Source organism: Ursus americanus, chromosome X, assembly GCF_024610735.1.
Source record: "Ursus americanus isolate L20-20 chromosome X, mUrsAme1.1.p, whole genome shotgun sequence".
In the NCBI taxonomy this organism is placed as follows: Eukaryota; Metazoa; Chordata; class Mammalia; order Carnivora; family Ursidae; genus Ursus; species Ursus americanus.
In genome coordinates this window covers 96,857,478-96,873,459 of record NC_142164.1, presented here as the reverse complement: position 1 = coordinate 96,873,459, position 15,982 = coordinate 96,857,478, and the positions used below count along the sequence as shown (strand labels likewise).

The window sequence follows — 15,982 nt, the reverse complement described above, 5'->3', positions numbered from 1 at the left end:
GGGTTGGTGGGAAAGGTACAAAGCCGTGTCATTATTAGTGTGACTTAAGCCACCAACCTGAGTCTCAGCTATGTCCTCTTTACTGGATAATAATTGACGGTCTCATCTTCATAAAGGGGGAAGATACAGCTAGTCTATCACTTAACACTTAGTAGGCACACATTGAACTCTGCTTTTTTTTTTTAAAAGACATATTTATTTATTTTACAGGGGGAGAGAGTGTGTGTGTGAGCAGGCAGGGGGGCAGAGGGAGAGGAGAGAGATTATCTCAAGCAGACTCCTCAATGAGCGCGGAGCCCGATGCGGGGCTCAATCCCAAGACCATGAGATCATGACCTGAGCCGAAATCAAGAGTTGGACATTCAACCGACTGAGCCACGCAGGTGCCCCTACACTTTGCTTTTCATCCTGTCTAGATTATATGGACTGTAACTTCATAGAAAGCTCAAGTCCAAGGGAAAGTAACCAAACCTAAAGGAAACTAACACAAAATTCCTTCTAAAACAACAGAGAAGCAATTTAAAAATTACTCTTTTGCCCTGATATCTGACATGCAATGGCTTTGGGGACCAAGATGGATGTGGATAAGCTGAGAAAGAAAAACAGAAAAAGCAATTGAAAATTTCAGAAGGAGCAGGAAAGCTTCTCCGTTTCAAACACCTGGGAGTTAATGACAACACAAAAGACGTGATCATTTGCTCAATGCTGACAGTGGACCGAGCCCCATATAGGACCTGTTCTGAGGGGCTTTCCAGACTGCTGAAAGCAGAGAGTTTTTCTCTCTTGTACAGGGGTTTTAAAATTTTGCAATGTGACAGCACTGATTTATACAGTGTGCTCAATTTATTTTTTTAAAAAGAAGAAATTGTATGTGTGTGTGCACATGAATGTTCTCCCAGAAAGAATTCTTTCTCCTACGCACTGTTCCACTCCCAAGCTTCCCAGGTCCCCACCTCATCCCCCCCCCACAATCCCCTGGAATGAAGAAGGGGAAGAGTGAATGGGATTTGGAGTTTTCCCGCTGAGAAAGGGACATTTTCTGCAACCAGGTCAGTGTTCAAAGGGCTAATGCTCTAAGGGAATTATCCAAAGGGGAGAGGCAGTTCAAGGTTATTAAGTTATTTTCAAATGTTGTCTCGGCTGCTGTTGACCTTTGTGAAGGCAACAGGATGCTGCTTCCCAGGGGGACAGGATAAGAAGCAATTAGTGAAGCCTAGGAGAGGCTCAGGAATGTTTGGGAATTCACACATACCCCAAATTATGTGGGAACTCCAAAAATGAAAATAAACTCATTTGATCAAGGACATATTTGCGTCCTAGAAAATATTCTAAACATGTAGCTAATCCTGGATGTATCTGTGGAAGTGTTTTCCTACAATCCAACACTCAGTATTTAGTAGATGTCAATGAGACTTCAACTCACTTTCAGAGAAGGAAAGCTAATTAATAGCCCGTATGTGCCAGGAAGTAGAATGGGTGTGAGGTTAAGCAAATTGTTCAAATAACAGAGGCAGAGTATGATAAAGCTGGGCTTCCAACACAGACTTATCTGACGTGACAGCCTGTGTTTTTTTCTACCATGTGATTATGGAAGAAAGGTGTGTTTAAGAATGTTAGTGAAAGAAAAGGAAGGAATAGCTGGAATGATTTACTTCTTTGGAGGAAACAGACCTAGATATATTTTATGCACACTCTCACATTCGTGAACGTGCCACGAGTGAGGCAGGGGACACCTATGCGGTATATTTGTGCTATGATAGAGTTTCTGGCCTGTATTCAACACTCTATTTTAGTTGCCACATATATATGTCTCTGTATCTGTGCTGCCAACTTTAAGCATTACCCATAACATACAGCGTGTTACAGAAATCTTCTTTAAAATAAAAGCTTATCAATGCTATTCGCTTAAGATTCAGTGGCCACTAAATCCCAGCCCAAAAATTAGTTCCTGTATACAAATGCTTAGTGAACACAGTGGCTGATCAATTTAAAGCTCTACTGACCACTAGAAAACCAAGAGTAGGAGAAAAAAAAAGCAACCAAAAACCCAGTTCTATCAAAACAAAGGAAGCCAGAACTCACAGTGATCTTAGGCATTAGCTAGTTCTGCTTCCTTATTGTTGATGGGGAGGCTCAGTCCCAGATGGACTCAGTTATAACCCAGATCATATTGCTGGATAAACACAGAACAGAATCGAGATCTCAGGATTTGGTATATACCATTCAACTCCCATGCCAAGGATTTTCTAGGTACCGGCTGTAGGAGACATGATTAACTCTGTAAAAGACTCAGCGTGCTTTCTATTACTGAAGTTGATGTCTAGAGGATACAGGAGACCCATTCAGGCGGGACGTCTAAATTGATACCAAGACGCTAGAAGATTTTCTGAAGGTAAAAGTCGTCAGCAAAGTGTGAGGCATGCGGGATTACAGGTGTGCGTGCCTTCCTTCATTTGGACGTCTACCGAGCACACGCTATGTCGGGGAGGCTCTGTGCGAGAGCAGAGACAGAGCGCCTATCCTCATGGAGTCTGTTATTTCAGTCAATGTTATAAGTTACAGCTTACGAAACTTTAATATGAAGAGGGCTGCGAGATTGTTTTAGCAACCTTTGAGATGTGGAAGATACCAACATTTTCATCTACCCACACGGTCTACAAAACCAAAGGCCAGACTCGGCACTCCACAGCCCAGTGGTATCACACTGAATCTCTTCCAGTGAACATCTTAAACTGAGTTGTTTTCATGATTATATCATCAATTATTCATTACTGACTATTCCTTCATTGTGGTTCCAGAGCTTAATGAGACGTGGCTAATGTGACCTTTGGAACCCTCAAACTGTGGAGGAGAAAGCCCGGCAGAGAAGACTGACCTCTGGGTTATCTTTGTGTACTAAACCCTTTTGAAAAGTCAGAGCACCAGGCTTTTGGCAGCGATTTCACAAATTTAATTACCCACAGATATTCACCAGTATCCTCAAAGATTGACAGCTGAAATTAGACAGCTGATTCTGTTACATCCACTCCCTATTATCAATGGTGCTAAACAGTGAAGTGAAAAAAAGGTTTAATATTGTTTGTCCTTTATCCTGAGAAGATTGATGGTGCAGTAAGAATTCTCAAGGGTGATCTGAAGATCCATTTTAATTCCTCCAGAAAACTGCTAAGAACCATTTTTATTTCCAAGTCAATATTCATAAAATCAGAGAATCTCAGGGCTGGAAATGACATGAGGTATCATGTGATTCAGCCGCTTTAGATGATGGATGGAGAAACTGAGGCCCAGAGACTGGAAGTGATTCACCTGTGGTCAAATAGCTAGTTGAGGGGCACCTGGCTGGCTCAGCTGGTAGAGCACATGACTCTTGATCTCAGGGTTGTGAGTTCAAGCCCACGTTGGGTGTAGACATTACTTAAATAAATAAAACTTAAAAAAATAGCTGGTTGATAGCAAGGCTGAAATTAGACTTCAAGTCTTCGGATGCCTGCTCTATCTACTCGTTTCATAGAGCGTCTACCTCTGCCAATCTTAACCAGGGTTTAAACTGAATGCCAGAAGATCAGTATCATTCCTAGAACAGTGAGATATCACAAATGAGAACTAGGGGAATATATTCTAAGCTGGATATCATAATCCAGTGTTCTTTATAATAAGAGCCCGTCTCATTCTCAGAAAATATATCCACTGCAAACCAGCCAACACAGATACTTAGCCCAGTGGTTGCTGTTAAACCTGAGACATAGCTAACTGCTCCTTCCTCTCTCCATAAATACAGGGACTGCGATAGTGAGTGATAATTCAAAGGAACAAATAAACTCACCCAAACTTGAATCAGAGCAACTCCTGGCACAATAGGGAGCAGGAGCAAGAACGAGGGCAAGATATGCTTTAAATGGGGGGGAGGAGGTGGATTTGGAATCTGGAAAAGCGCCCAGAAAGTAGCCATCAAGCACTATGGTACAGAGGAACGTGGTGTCAAAACTCAGATGCTCCTGGAGTTAGGGAGCATGGGCCCTTACAGTTAGAGCAAGACTCATCAGTTTAACTGAGAATAGACCAACAGGATGGAAGAAGACACAAACACCAGAAGGCATGTCTAGGCAGATGGCCACAATTCCATGTGGAATGTCGAATACTGGTACCAGGCAAGCCATAGAAGACGGGAGCGTCAGGACCTCAACCAGCCATTCTGGCAGCAGACACCATCACAGTGATAAGAAATGTTGCCTGGAGCGACTGCTGGCTTCAGTCAAGGAGGTGTTCTATTGCATTTGGCTAAGCCGGAATCACCAGAGAGTGGTGAGCAGCTCCCACACAGTAGGTGGCTGCGGAAACATGTCTGAGTTTGAGGGCGGAGAGAAGGGCAGATCAAGGTCATACGTAGACCCCATCCCAAATGAGCCGCAGGAAAAGAGAGACGCTCCTGTAGACCTGAGCCGCTTCCTGAGCATGGTACGTAAGAAAGAGCTGAACAGTTAGCGTGTTCCCCGGAACCCCATTTGTCGCTCTCCTGTGAAGTGCTTCAGAGCTATTGAGACAGGGGACCTGCTGCAGTGCCTTCCTGGTGATCGAGTCAGCAGGTTTACTACTGGGTTTCACTAGTGAATGCCTCCTGGGTTTTCAGCAACGGCGGCGTCTTTGAAAGAGGAAAGGACCAGCTTGTCTGAAACCCAAAGCCTTTCTAGGGGCCAGCTGGCAGAAACAGAAGGTCAAACACTTCAGCCGCTATTACAGAAAAGTAGCAGCAAATCAACCTCCAGCCAGAACTAATATAGGCAGACCAAGCTATGACCTCGATTGGTTTCTCCATCTCTCACCAATGGGAGATGGCGAATAGCGTTTACTTTCTTCACGAGCGAGCTGAGACTACAGACAATGCTAACAAATTTAATAACCAGTACTTGGGCCGTCCCAGTCACGACATCCCAAGGAAGATGTAACAGAACTGGAAGAGATCCAGGGAAAAGCAGCTAAGATGATCAAGGGGAATACTTCTCTTTCATTCAAGGACGGATTAAGAACCTAAAACGGATTAGAACTTCTCAGCCTGGGAAGATGAAAATGAAAAAGGGTTATAAGGGGATGTGAGATTAAAGTCTACTTTGGGGGGGTGCCTGGGTGGCTCAGTCGTTAAGCGTCTGCCTTCGGCTCAGGGCGTGATCCCAGGGTCCTGGGATCGAGCCCCGCATTGGGCTCCTCTGCTGGGAGCCTGCTTCTTCCTCTCCCACTCCCCCTGCTTGTGTTCCCTCTCTCGCTGGCTGTCTCTCTCTCTGTCAAATAAATAAATAAATAAAATCTTTAAAAAAAAAGTCTACTTTGGGTAAATACCATTGTAGTCACTGGATTCGGCAGCACTTAATGGGGGCCATCCCTTGAGGTTCGAAACTGTGCAGTGAAGAGAAACTGCAACATCCCTTTATTTCTTCACACAGAAAGCAGCACATTCGTGGAACTCATTCTTCCGAAGACAAGGTCGAAGAGGGGAATGGAGAAAGTAAGAAAGTGCTGGAAAAACTCAACGCCAACTGATTTACGATGGATTATGAAGAAATGGTCAGGATGCATCCTGATTTTTTAAAATGACATTTACTAGGTTAACTGACAAGCAGCCACGGGTGTCTGCATCTGGGACAGAGTTCCGGGCTAGTCGCCCTGCTGGTCTGACCCAGTGTGCTATTTCTTATGCTCTTATTATGTCATCTATGCAGGAACATACTGCATGTAACTTTGGGATTCCTAAATTCTTTTGACGGTCCAGAACACAGAAGAATAATTTTCTAACTCATTAAGAAAGCAAGAGAGTCCCAGCTCTTGGCTCCGTTCGGTTTACCCATATGGGAGTATGCAACATAAAAAGGTGAAAGAAATCCTAACAGAATGCAGCAGCTGGTTAAAGGCTATTATATTGAAATTTTCATGAGTTTGACAGTAGGCCAAAAAACTACAAAATGGCAGAGAGTGGAAAAGGCAGTTGTAACAGGTTGAACATTGTTGGTGATTATTTTTTCAGGGGCAATGAAAGCTGTAATCAAATAACCTGAAAGAGATGCTGGCAGGAATAAGAGAGCCCCAAGGGAGAGAGAATATGAAAACTGTAACAATGATGAATGCTATGGACTAATAAACTAGACAAACATGTAGTTTGAAGTATCAGAATCAAGATTCTTAGCATCATATGAAAAGCTGGTGTCAGGATGCAGGCATAAACACTGTCTGATTGGCAAGCTAGAGCAGAAGACGCTGGTAGTGACTTATAACCTCAAGCACGAGTGCACACAGCTAACTTGAACGGGATTACTGGTGCAGAAACCTCTGCTTGTTTAGGTGATCAGTTTATCCCACCGCTGAAAACGAAAAATTATTAAATATTAAAAAAAAAGATCCAGAGGGGGCGCCTGGGTGGCACAGGCAGTTAAGTGTCCGACTCTTGGTTTCAGCTCAGGTCTGATCTCAGGGTCATGAGATCGAGCCCTGCGTCAGTCTCTGTGCTCAGTGTGGAGTTGGCTTGGGTTTCTCTCTCCCTCTCCCTCTGCCCCTCCCTGCCCGCGCAAGCGTGCACGTGCATGCTCTCTCTAAAATAAACGAATAAATCTTAAAAAAAAAAACAAAACCCAGAGAAGACATCTGGCTTTGTGCCTGGAAATGTGTGCTTAAAACTCTTGAAAGCAAGTTGAGACAAGGTAACAAAGAGGAAGGACAAGGTGGGGACTGGTTGAAGTAATGTCATTATAAACTTTTCAGTATTGTTATTTGTGGATAATAAGGCATCTCGAATTACAAATGGCACTAGCCAGTGCATGAAGTCCACTGAACCTTGTACATCAAAGTAATTTGCTATGAAAAGAATCTTTCAGACAACAGTAATGTGTAATAATAAATCACAAATGGCATTAGTCGTCTGTTTGTTGACAATGTATATTTTTTGAACATGTATTCTCCCTACCCTAGCTTAGCATTTTAGACGCATATCTGAGAAATTCTCTAATCTCTAATTTCAAATAGATTATAATTTTTAGAGATAAGTGATCTCCAGAAAGTTTCAGAGGTATTTTTGAGAAGTTATGTAATCCCTCATTCCTAGAAACTGGTCACTTCAGAGGGTTTGAGGTCTCCAGACTCCCCTTTCTACTGATTTTCTGTCTATTGCTCTATCTCTTTTACCAGTAAATCAGGCAGAATGATAGTCCTAAATTAAACATCAAGATCTGAACTCTTTAAATAGGTACTTGGAGAAACTGGAGTGGGTTGAGAGAGCATATCTGCAGCTAATTAAACAGTGGAAAAAGAATTCCTATGATTTTTTAAAATAAGAATTTATATTACATTAATAATTACAATAAAGAATTTAAACAATATAGATAAACTTCTTGAAGAAAAGCTGAGATCTTAAGTCTTTGGATTTGGACAAGACCATTTAATGAGTCACACTCATTGATTCTTAGAGCTACAGAGCCCTTAGATATCACCAACTCCAACTTCTTATTTTATGAATGAGACACTAAACTCTGCACAGGTTAAGTGACTCACCCAAGGCTACACAATCAACTCACGACAGAGCCAGGACCAGAACTCAAGTTTTCTTGTTTCCCTATCTGTGCCCTTATCAACACGGCCACCGTGATCATCTTCAAGTCAGTGAAGGAGCACTGGACAGACAGGGGGACAAAGAGAGGGTAGCTGCTCTCTGATTGCACCAAGAAGCAGCAAGAGACTAGTTATGGGGGTGATAGGGGGGAATTACAGGTTTTCTTTAATTTGTTCTTTTTATTTTTGGACTGAATTCATGTTCATTGCTACCCGGCCATGATCTGGGATCTTTTGTAGTGGGTGCAACATCAGGGAGAAGATAAATATTTAGGGAAAGAACATTGGCAGGGGCTGGGGGTGGAGGGAATGCTAGGAATCCCTGTGAGATATTTAATAAGCCCCAAACAGGAATAATCCGGAGAATAATGGCTTGAAGATGTTTTGGGTTTTCAGGTAGCCCTCCAATCTTGGCTGCAAAAGAAGGGTCTTTGTCTAGTAAAGACCATCTCTTCATCTATCAGAACGGAATTGGATAAAGTGAGAGCTTTATAAACAGGTTGAAGAAGTAGCAGGTCCCAAACATCTTAGAGATGAAAATTTGTGATGACGAAGACACTGGAGATGACTGGGAGGAGCTTGAATTAGGTGTTCCACAAAACATACAGTGGATGTAAAGCCAGACAGCATGTGTCTAAATCAATTTATCATTTAATAACACAGGTGACTTAAAATATGTATTAAAATACGTAGAGTGACTGAATTAATAATTATACAGAATAAAAACACTACAATACAATTTAAAAAGAAGAAAAATAAAAAGCAGGATCGAAGCAAATTGAAGGAGAATGTTTAAAGGTAAGAGATACCTTGTCCGGAAAAATTTAATAAGACACAGCTTTCCTAAAGGATGTGCCCAAAGAGTTCCCTCACCCTCATTCTTCTGGGTTAACACAATCGAGGCACACAATCTAATTTCTGGAGGACTGTGGTAATGAAGATCTAGGATTGCTGATATTGCTTTAGACCTGAATTATGAAGAATTGATGGGCAGCGGAAGAACAGAAAGTGACCCAATAAAATGTGGGAGGCTGAAACAATGGGAACACATGAAGTATTTTTAGTCAGACTCGTGGTGGAAGCAGGTTCAAAGACTTTAGTTGGTACTGAAGATTATTTCATGAAGCCGACGAAATTAAATTGTTGAGACACTGGATTCAAAGTGAAATTGAAGTTGAACTCTATTGCACAATCAGTGGGAAACTGTTAAGGTATCATCATGACTCCATATCCTCCCTCCTCTCCCTTCCATGTTGACCCGATGTATCATAATTTGTATTTCGTGCAGCATCCTGCGGAAGGTGCTTCTAAGCACCTGTATTCCTTTGACTGACATAAATGGCCCCAGAAAACAGTATCATTCTGTTGTCGTTATGTGTAAAATGCTGAGTGCTACGTATCGAGAATGAACACCTCAGCTCCACACATCCGGGCCTGCCGCTGACTGCCTTTTAGGTACATAGACTATTTATTCACCTAAAACACTTTGTGTACATTGAGCTGCAGAAAGCATCCATCTTTGCTGAAAAGGAAACGTGGGCAAACCCCCAAATAAATGAAACCGTCCTTATAAATATTTACTCCCACTATCAATAATATTATCTGCAGCTTTTTGTTCGATTGTGGAAAATCCACACCACCCCCATCACAAAACCCAACATATATGCTGCATCAAATGGATTTTTCCTAAAGGCAGCTCCCTATCGCATCAGCACATTCTCAGTGGTAATTTCAGCATGAGCTGACTAGCCAAGCTTCCTTGGGGAATGGATCGAGCCCCATATCGGGCTCCCTGCTCATCGGAGAGCCTGCTTTTCCCTCTCCTGCTCCCCCTGCTTGAGCTCTCCCTTTTCTCTCTCTCTCTGTCAAATAAATTAGTAAAATCTTAAAAAAAAAAAAAAGAACTAGGTGTTGTAGGCCAGGTTAACACCACATTTCAGAAATACATTCATTTGTGAATGTGAAGATTAGCCACAATAAATGCTGCTTTAGGAACGAGACACCTCGGACTTACTTGATATAGTAGGGCACTTTGTTTGGCGAGATGGCTCTCTCCCAGGGACCCTGGACAGAAGCTGAAAGAGAAAAAAAGGCAAGGAGGTCAAGTTCACCACAAACAGGAAAGACAACATTAATCTCCAGAATTACAATTTTACACTGATATTGGTCTGTTTGCTCAGTTGCCCATGAAGACAGGACGGATTAACCTGCTGTTCTGAAGTTTCTGTCCTAATCTAAGTGAAATTGAACTCATTCAGGCACAAAGATAAATGCTAAGGAAAAAAAAACCAAACCCATTCCACCGCTAAACCTATAGAACAGATAAGAAACAGAATGAGTCGACTGACGGGTTTTCTTTTATGTGTCTCCATTGGGTGCTTTTCTTATAACACTTCCTGTTGCTGCTTCTCAATATCTTTTACTATTTGATTGACTGGGTTTTATTAGTTTAGCAGCTGAAACATCCCTGCGTGATAGAGTTACATTCTAAGTTACTGAAGCTAAAGGACTACACTCATCAGTCTGATATGTTTGTTTCAGTCTTTGTTTGCTTTAAACAGAATCCAGTCTCATCGGCCAATAATAGGTTTAATTGGCCCCACAAAATATCAGCTGACCAGCATGATCTTGTTGGAAAAAAACAACCAAAAGCGAGAGAATGGTACCTGATACCAGAGTATAGTAAAACTTTTGTGATGAGTGATGAATCCTATAGGTGAAATTAAATTTCACATACTGGGAATTTGTTTTATAACGACCATACTGTGTATTAGTCAAATCAGTCATCTTTAAATTGTGTTTTAAACGCTTAAATTGTCCGGGGTTTTTCCTTTCTCAGACATGAGCTCTAAAACACCTTTTATATACTGTTTAATCTGATGGGTTTTTCTTTCTTTAAGACAAAATAATCGTGTTAGGATGCACGATACCATTTCTTCAACAATAAAATCTTCCTCCAGAAAAGAATTTTTACGAAACTGGAGTTTTAAGAGACAAAGAATATTATTGGAATAGAAATATAAGAACCGTGCTTATTAACGTCTAGCAATGTTATGCATCTGTCTATTCTTTCCCTGAATTTTCATCCTGCTTATAATTTGCAGCCCAGCTGATGCTGACCATTATTTCCTCCTATGAAAAGCTTCCTTCTAAATTAGTCTCACAGTAAATTCACTCCACAGTATATTGAGATGTAAGAAAACGTCAAAGCTAATATATCCTTGACTACACTGTATAATATGAAAGAACAGCTTCTAATAAAAGTTAACTTCACCCACTGCCAGACAATTTGAGGGTAATGAAACTACAGATTCTTTGTTTTATACAGAGTAATAGAGGGATCGAATCACCCAACCTTCAACCAGACACGCTGCTTTGTACCTTGGTGATGTGTCATTTAAAAGATAGAGGACATGGATTTGTATTTAGCTGCTAATTAGGCCTTTTCATTTTGGCAGACAGATTTTTAATATGGGGAAAAAGACATTTATCTGCTGTTTTGAAGTAGTCCCTCGCATTCGATGTTCTTCTAAGATTCCTACCCTCTCTGCCTTTCTCATTATCTGCCCTATTCTCCTTTTGTCTGTTTTTCTTCACTAGGACACAGCCCTCTCGTCCTGATAAGGCAATAAAGGAAGTGAGATCTGATTTAAGAACTTCGGCTGGACTCCCTGACATACCTGGGCAGAGTCAGATGTTGGAGACACCTAAAACCCAAGCCTTCTCTAGGAGGAAACAGTGTAGAGAGCCAGAAATCCTAGCTCCTGCCTGCTCAGCACACCTCCCTTCTTAAAACCATAGGATTGCAGAAGGAAGAAGAGAGTTTCCAAGAGCGTCTGGTCCAGCTCTCACCGATTGTATTGCCAAGTCTATGAACCTGTAAACCAAGAAACAACTGCTGTTCTTTCCTTAGAGGTGTCTGTGGGCTGAACCCCACCGTTTCTGTCATTATTCCTTTCCGGTTCTTTATCAGTTTAATGGTCCAGAAATCATTTCTGATTTGGAGGATGCTGGGGATATCCTCTGATAGCAGAAGAGTCCATTTGGATTTCCTATGATAGGCATTTGTCAGAGAGAAGTGTGCTTGGAGAGGTCTACTGGCGGCCTAGTTGGCTTAAGGGGGGAGGGCCTGCCTGAATGGAGCAAGCTTCAAGCAGAAAATCTAGCAAGAGACAGGGAAAGCCGGGGGGGGGGACCCAGCCGAGCTAATGGCCACACCTACACTGAATGTCTACAGTTGACTCTGCATTGTTAAGCATTAAAAAGAAAAAAATCCAATAAAATGCCGGAGGAGTACTCAGAATATGCTTAAACTAAATAGTTGGAAAGATTTCAAAAGAATATTCTAAAAAATTCCAAGTTCTAGATCAACATGAAACTTCACGTGTTTATAACTGCAGGTCTCAAGTGTTAATTTTCCATACAGAATATATGAATTGTATATAAAAATTGTGGATTTCTTAGTTTTTAAAATCAGACAAGCCTTTTGTCCTTGTGTGTAGCTATCAAATGAATCCAATGGTGAAGTTCAGTGAATTTTTTGTGCTGGAAGGTGTTTGTTCCCTCTTTGACTCACAGTCTACAAACACACCCACACAACTTAGGTTTCATCATTTGAAACCCTAACATTTTATACTAAAAAATGTCCTTGATGCAAAAAAAAAAAAAAAAAAAAAAAAGGCAACTACCAACGGTCTTGCCCCATTCCCCCCCTCACCCCACCCCATTACCACCACAAACACACTGGAACGACTTGCCTTGGAAATAACACTCAATCCAAGGAAGGTCCTATGTGATCAGATTTAGTGCTCCTTCTCAAGAGACTGTTAAAAGGTTGTCGGCAATTTCGCTTGGGCTGCCAGAGGATTCTGGGCTTGCATATATTCAAAAGTTGATCAAATATATGGTAACTCTTGTAAGTGTGTCCCAGAATTACCATTTCATTTCTTGTAGGGGTGCCGACACCAACAGCAGCTGTTTCTTATCTCGGTGTACCAGTGGAAGCTTGTCATCATTCACCAAGCTAGCTTGTGTAATAGACGCACACATCTTTTATGCCTGCTGTGCCCATTTTTAGTAGCCCATCAAGGGCAGATTTATTGGCAAATAGCTTTTATATGACACTATGCTGTCCTTTGGTATTTTCTTATACAGGTGTTTCTCTAACCGCTATGTGTAAATCCAATGCAGCTTCGTGATTCGGATCCTTGAGTGTAAAAATCATGCATTATCATACGGCACCAGCACCGGGGGGGGGGACTGTCCACTGAATTTAAACAGCAAACTGCACGCGGGTTTATTCATTCCCAATGAATAAACCCTCGCGTTACAGATGTGGTATGTTATTAAGAGCAAGAAAGGGGAGCAGTTCTACCTTCAAATGCTTTCCTTCCCTCTAGGTGACAGCATTCAATACTGTGCCCAAGGTGGTTTTGAAAATCTCAGAGGTCACACTATGTGGGCGAAGTTCTTATTTCAACCATTTTTTAATGCGCGATGAACAGGACGTGCCAAGCGATGCACCCTGGTGTTCAGCCATATTTTAATCGACATGGGGGCCTAACCAGAAAATTAAAAAGAATACTAATGGTATTAAAGCCGTGCCAAAAGAACACTCTCTGGAATTCAGACCCAAGTACATTCATTCATCTTTCTACTTTTCTTCTATTTGGTGGACTTGGTGTTTGATAATGTAGTTCAGTAAAAAAAAAAAAAAACTGGGGGCAGGTTATAAAAATAAATAATATGGCATTCACTGGAGACTAAATTGAAACCTCGCTTATGGGGTTAATGAAGAGGCGTAGGGAGGATCACCAGCCACAGGCATTCGGCTTCTCGGAAGGCAGCCAATTCCAGTAATGGGTTTATGGGTATATTCTAACAAGGAGATCGACTCTAGAGCAATGTTTTTCCATCTTTTTTTCCTGAACCCCCCAAAGTCATCCTGCTAAGTATCTTTTTAGATAGTTTTTCCTGGTCTTCCTCCCCTCGTCCCCAGTGAAATCTGGTATCACAGATACACTGTACATCTGTTGATGTACTGTGTATATCTATTTTTCACATAAAAAAAGTAAGATTTTTCATCCCCCAGGAACCAAATTTTGTCCCTATGGGGGCACTACTGTTCCCACTGAGAATGCCTGATCTAGAAGGGTGGTGAGGGGAGAAAGGAAAGCCTCTTCTGCTCCTGCAACGTGACCTCAAGTGTGACACTCATCATGACTCGTGAGGCATTATCATTTTCATTTTGCAGATGATCAAACAGTTAAGATCACATGGAATAGTGTGTCTGAGGTCCGAAGTCACTAAGTATTAGATCCTAATTTGGGTCTATTACTCAAGTCAGATGATTCAGGAACTGGAGAAAACAAACCTGCTCTGTGTCTAACTGTGAGCTCCACACTGTGTGCTCCCGAACGTAACCCTCCCAAACACCCAAGGGGGTCCCACTGTTCCGTTATCACACATGGAGAAAGTGAGGCTCAGAACAGGTCAGGCAAACAGCTCAGGTCATGGCAGCTAGCAAAGGGCACATCCAGGATTGTAACCAAGTCAAGTCTGTCTAGTCTCCGGGCTTTATTTTATTGTGTGTGGTACATAACAGGCAGTCTATAAATATTTGCCAAACAACTGAGTGAACAAGTTCATCTTGAAAAAGAATATAATGTCTTCTAGTCCAAGTTCTTTATGCTCTGATATCTAAATTTACCCTCTACATGATTTCCACCACATGGTTTCCCAGGGGCTGTTGGAGCACCTGTACTGATCCTGGAAGCCCTCTTTTGTACTCCCCATAGCTTCAGTGATGATTAGAAAGAGCTTCCTTTGGCCCTCCTGTCCTCTTTCTGCCATCTTTGTGTGTCGCCATAGCGGTGCACACGAATGTCCTGGCAGATGCTCTCAAGAACATTAACAATGCTGAAGAGAGAGGCAAACGCCAGGTTCTTACTAGGCCGTGCTCCAGAGTCATCGCCCAGTTTCTCCCTGTGGTGATGCAGCATGGTTACACTGGTGAATCTGAAATCACTGATGATCACAGAGCTGGGAACATTGCTGTGAACCTCTGGGGTAGGTGAAACAAGTGTAGAGTGATCAGCCCCAGATCTGATGTACAACTCAAAGATGTAGTAAAATGCCAGAATAATCTATTCCCACCCCACCAGTTTGGTTTTATTGTACTGACAACCTCAGCCGGCATCATGGACCATGAAGAAGCAAGATGAAAACACACAGGAGGGAAAACCCTGGGATTCTTTTTCTAGGGATGTAATACATACGTGCAAATAAAATGCCTCAATGAAGGAAGGAAGGAAGGAAGGAAGGAAGGAAGGAAGGAAGGAAGGAAGGAAGGAAGAGATTCCTTTTATTCTGGTCAAAATCCACCTCCCTACCATCTGTCATCTCCATGATCGGTCCTATTCTAGCTGTCTAAATTCAATCATCTGATCAGTTGAAAGAAACTAATTTCCATAGCGCTGAGACCGATTTTCATCTGAAAGATGAAAACAGACCCTGGTTCCTCAACAAACAAAGCAATACCTAACATCAGCTCACTCATTATTGGATACACTTTTACAGAGCACCTACTATGCACTAGGCACTTGGCAAATACTGGCGCTAATGCAGCCAGTAAGACACAGTTCCTGCTACTTTGCATTTTCGTCTCTGAGGATATTCTTCAGTGAACACATCTAATATTCTAGGATTAAAATCCACCAACTGCTCTCTACTGAACATACGTTACGTGCTCAGCTCCGCACTAGGTATTTGCAGGCAGGGGTGGGGTAGGGTGGCGTGTGGTAGGGAAAGAGGCCTTGACATGTCCCATGCCCTCAGGACCTTCTTATTTAAATGAGATCAGGTTTTAAAAGAACATATATTCTTTTTTTTTTTTAAAGATTTTATTTATTTATTTGACAGAGATAGAGACAGCCAGCGAGAGAGGGAACACAAGCAGGGGGAGTGGGAGAGGAAGAAGCAGGCTCACAGCAGAAGAGCCTGATGTGGGGCTCGATCCCATAACGCCAGGATCACGCCCTGAGCCGAAGGCAGACGCTTAACCGCTGTGCCACCCAGGTGCCCCTAAAAGAACATATATTCTAAAGGAAGTATACCAGTCAGAGTTCCGGCCAGAAACAGATGGCACATTCTTATCAGCTAAGTTGAGTATAATTTAGTTAAAGGGTTGGTCAGAGAGGACTGTGCAGGGTGTAGGGAAATCACTAGGGATAACATTAAGAACAAGGAACTATAAGCATCCCTGGGTCTGAGGGACAAGGACAGAGAGCCGTTACTGGAATAGAGTGGGGGAGGGGGGAGGGGGAAGGAGGAAGCTGGAGAAGGAAAGGGAAAGGAGGAGAGAGGGGGTGAGAGGGAGAGAGAGAAGAGAAAGAGG

The 15,982-nt window shown here is 42.3% G+C and overlaps 1 protein-coding gene and 1 pseudogene across 11 annotated transcripts in view; one reads left to right on the top strand and one right to left on the bottom strand.

Moving 5' to 3' along the window:
- The window catches only part of DMD (dystrophin), a 2,097,152-nt gene that overhangs the window by 193,543 nt on the left and 1,887,627 nt on the right, over positions 1-15,982 (bottom strand). For all 11 annotated transcript variants that reach the window (XM_087859359.1, XM_087859361.1, XM_087859356.1 and 8 more), the window contains one exon: positions 9,602-9,662. In XM_087859359.1, coding sequence (XP_087715485.1) covers positions 9,602-9,662 — 61 coding nt within the window. The remainder of the gene's footprint in view (positions 1-9,601; positions 9,663-15,982) is intronic.
- On the top strand, positions 13,084-14,880 carry LOC123796907 (small ribosomal subunit protein uS8 pseudogene; annotated as a pseudogene).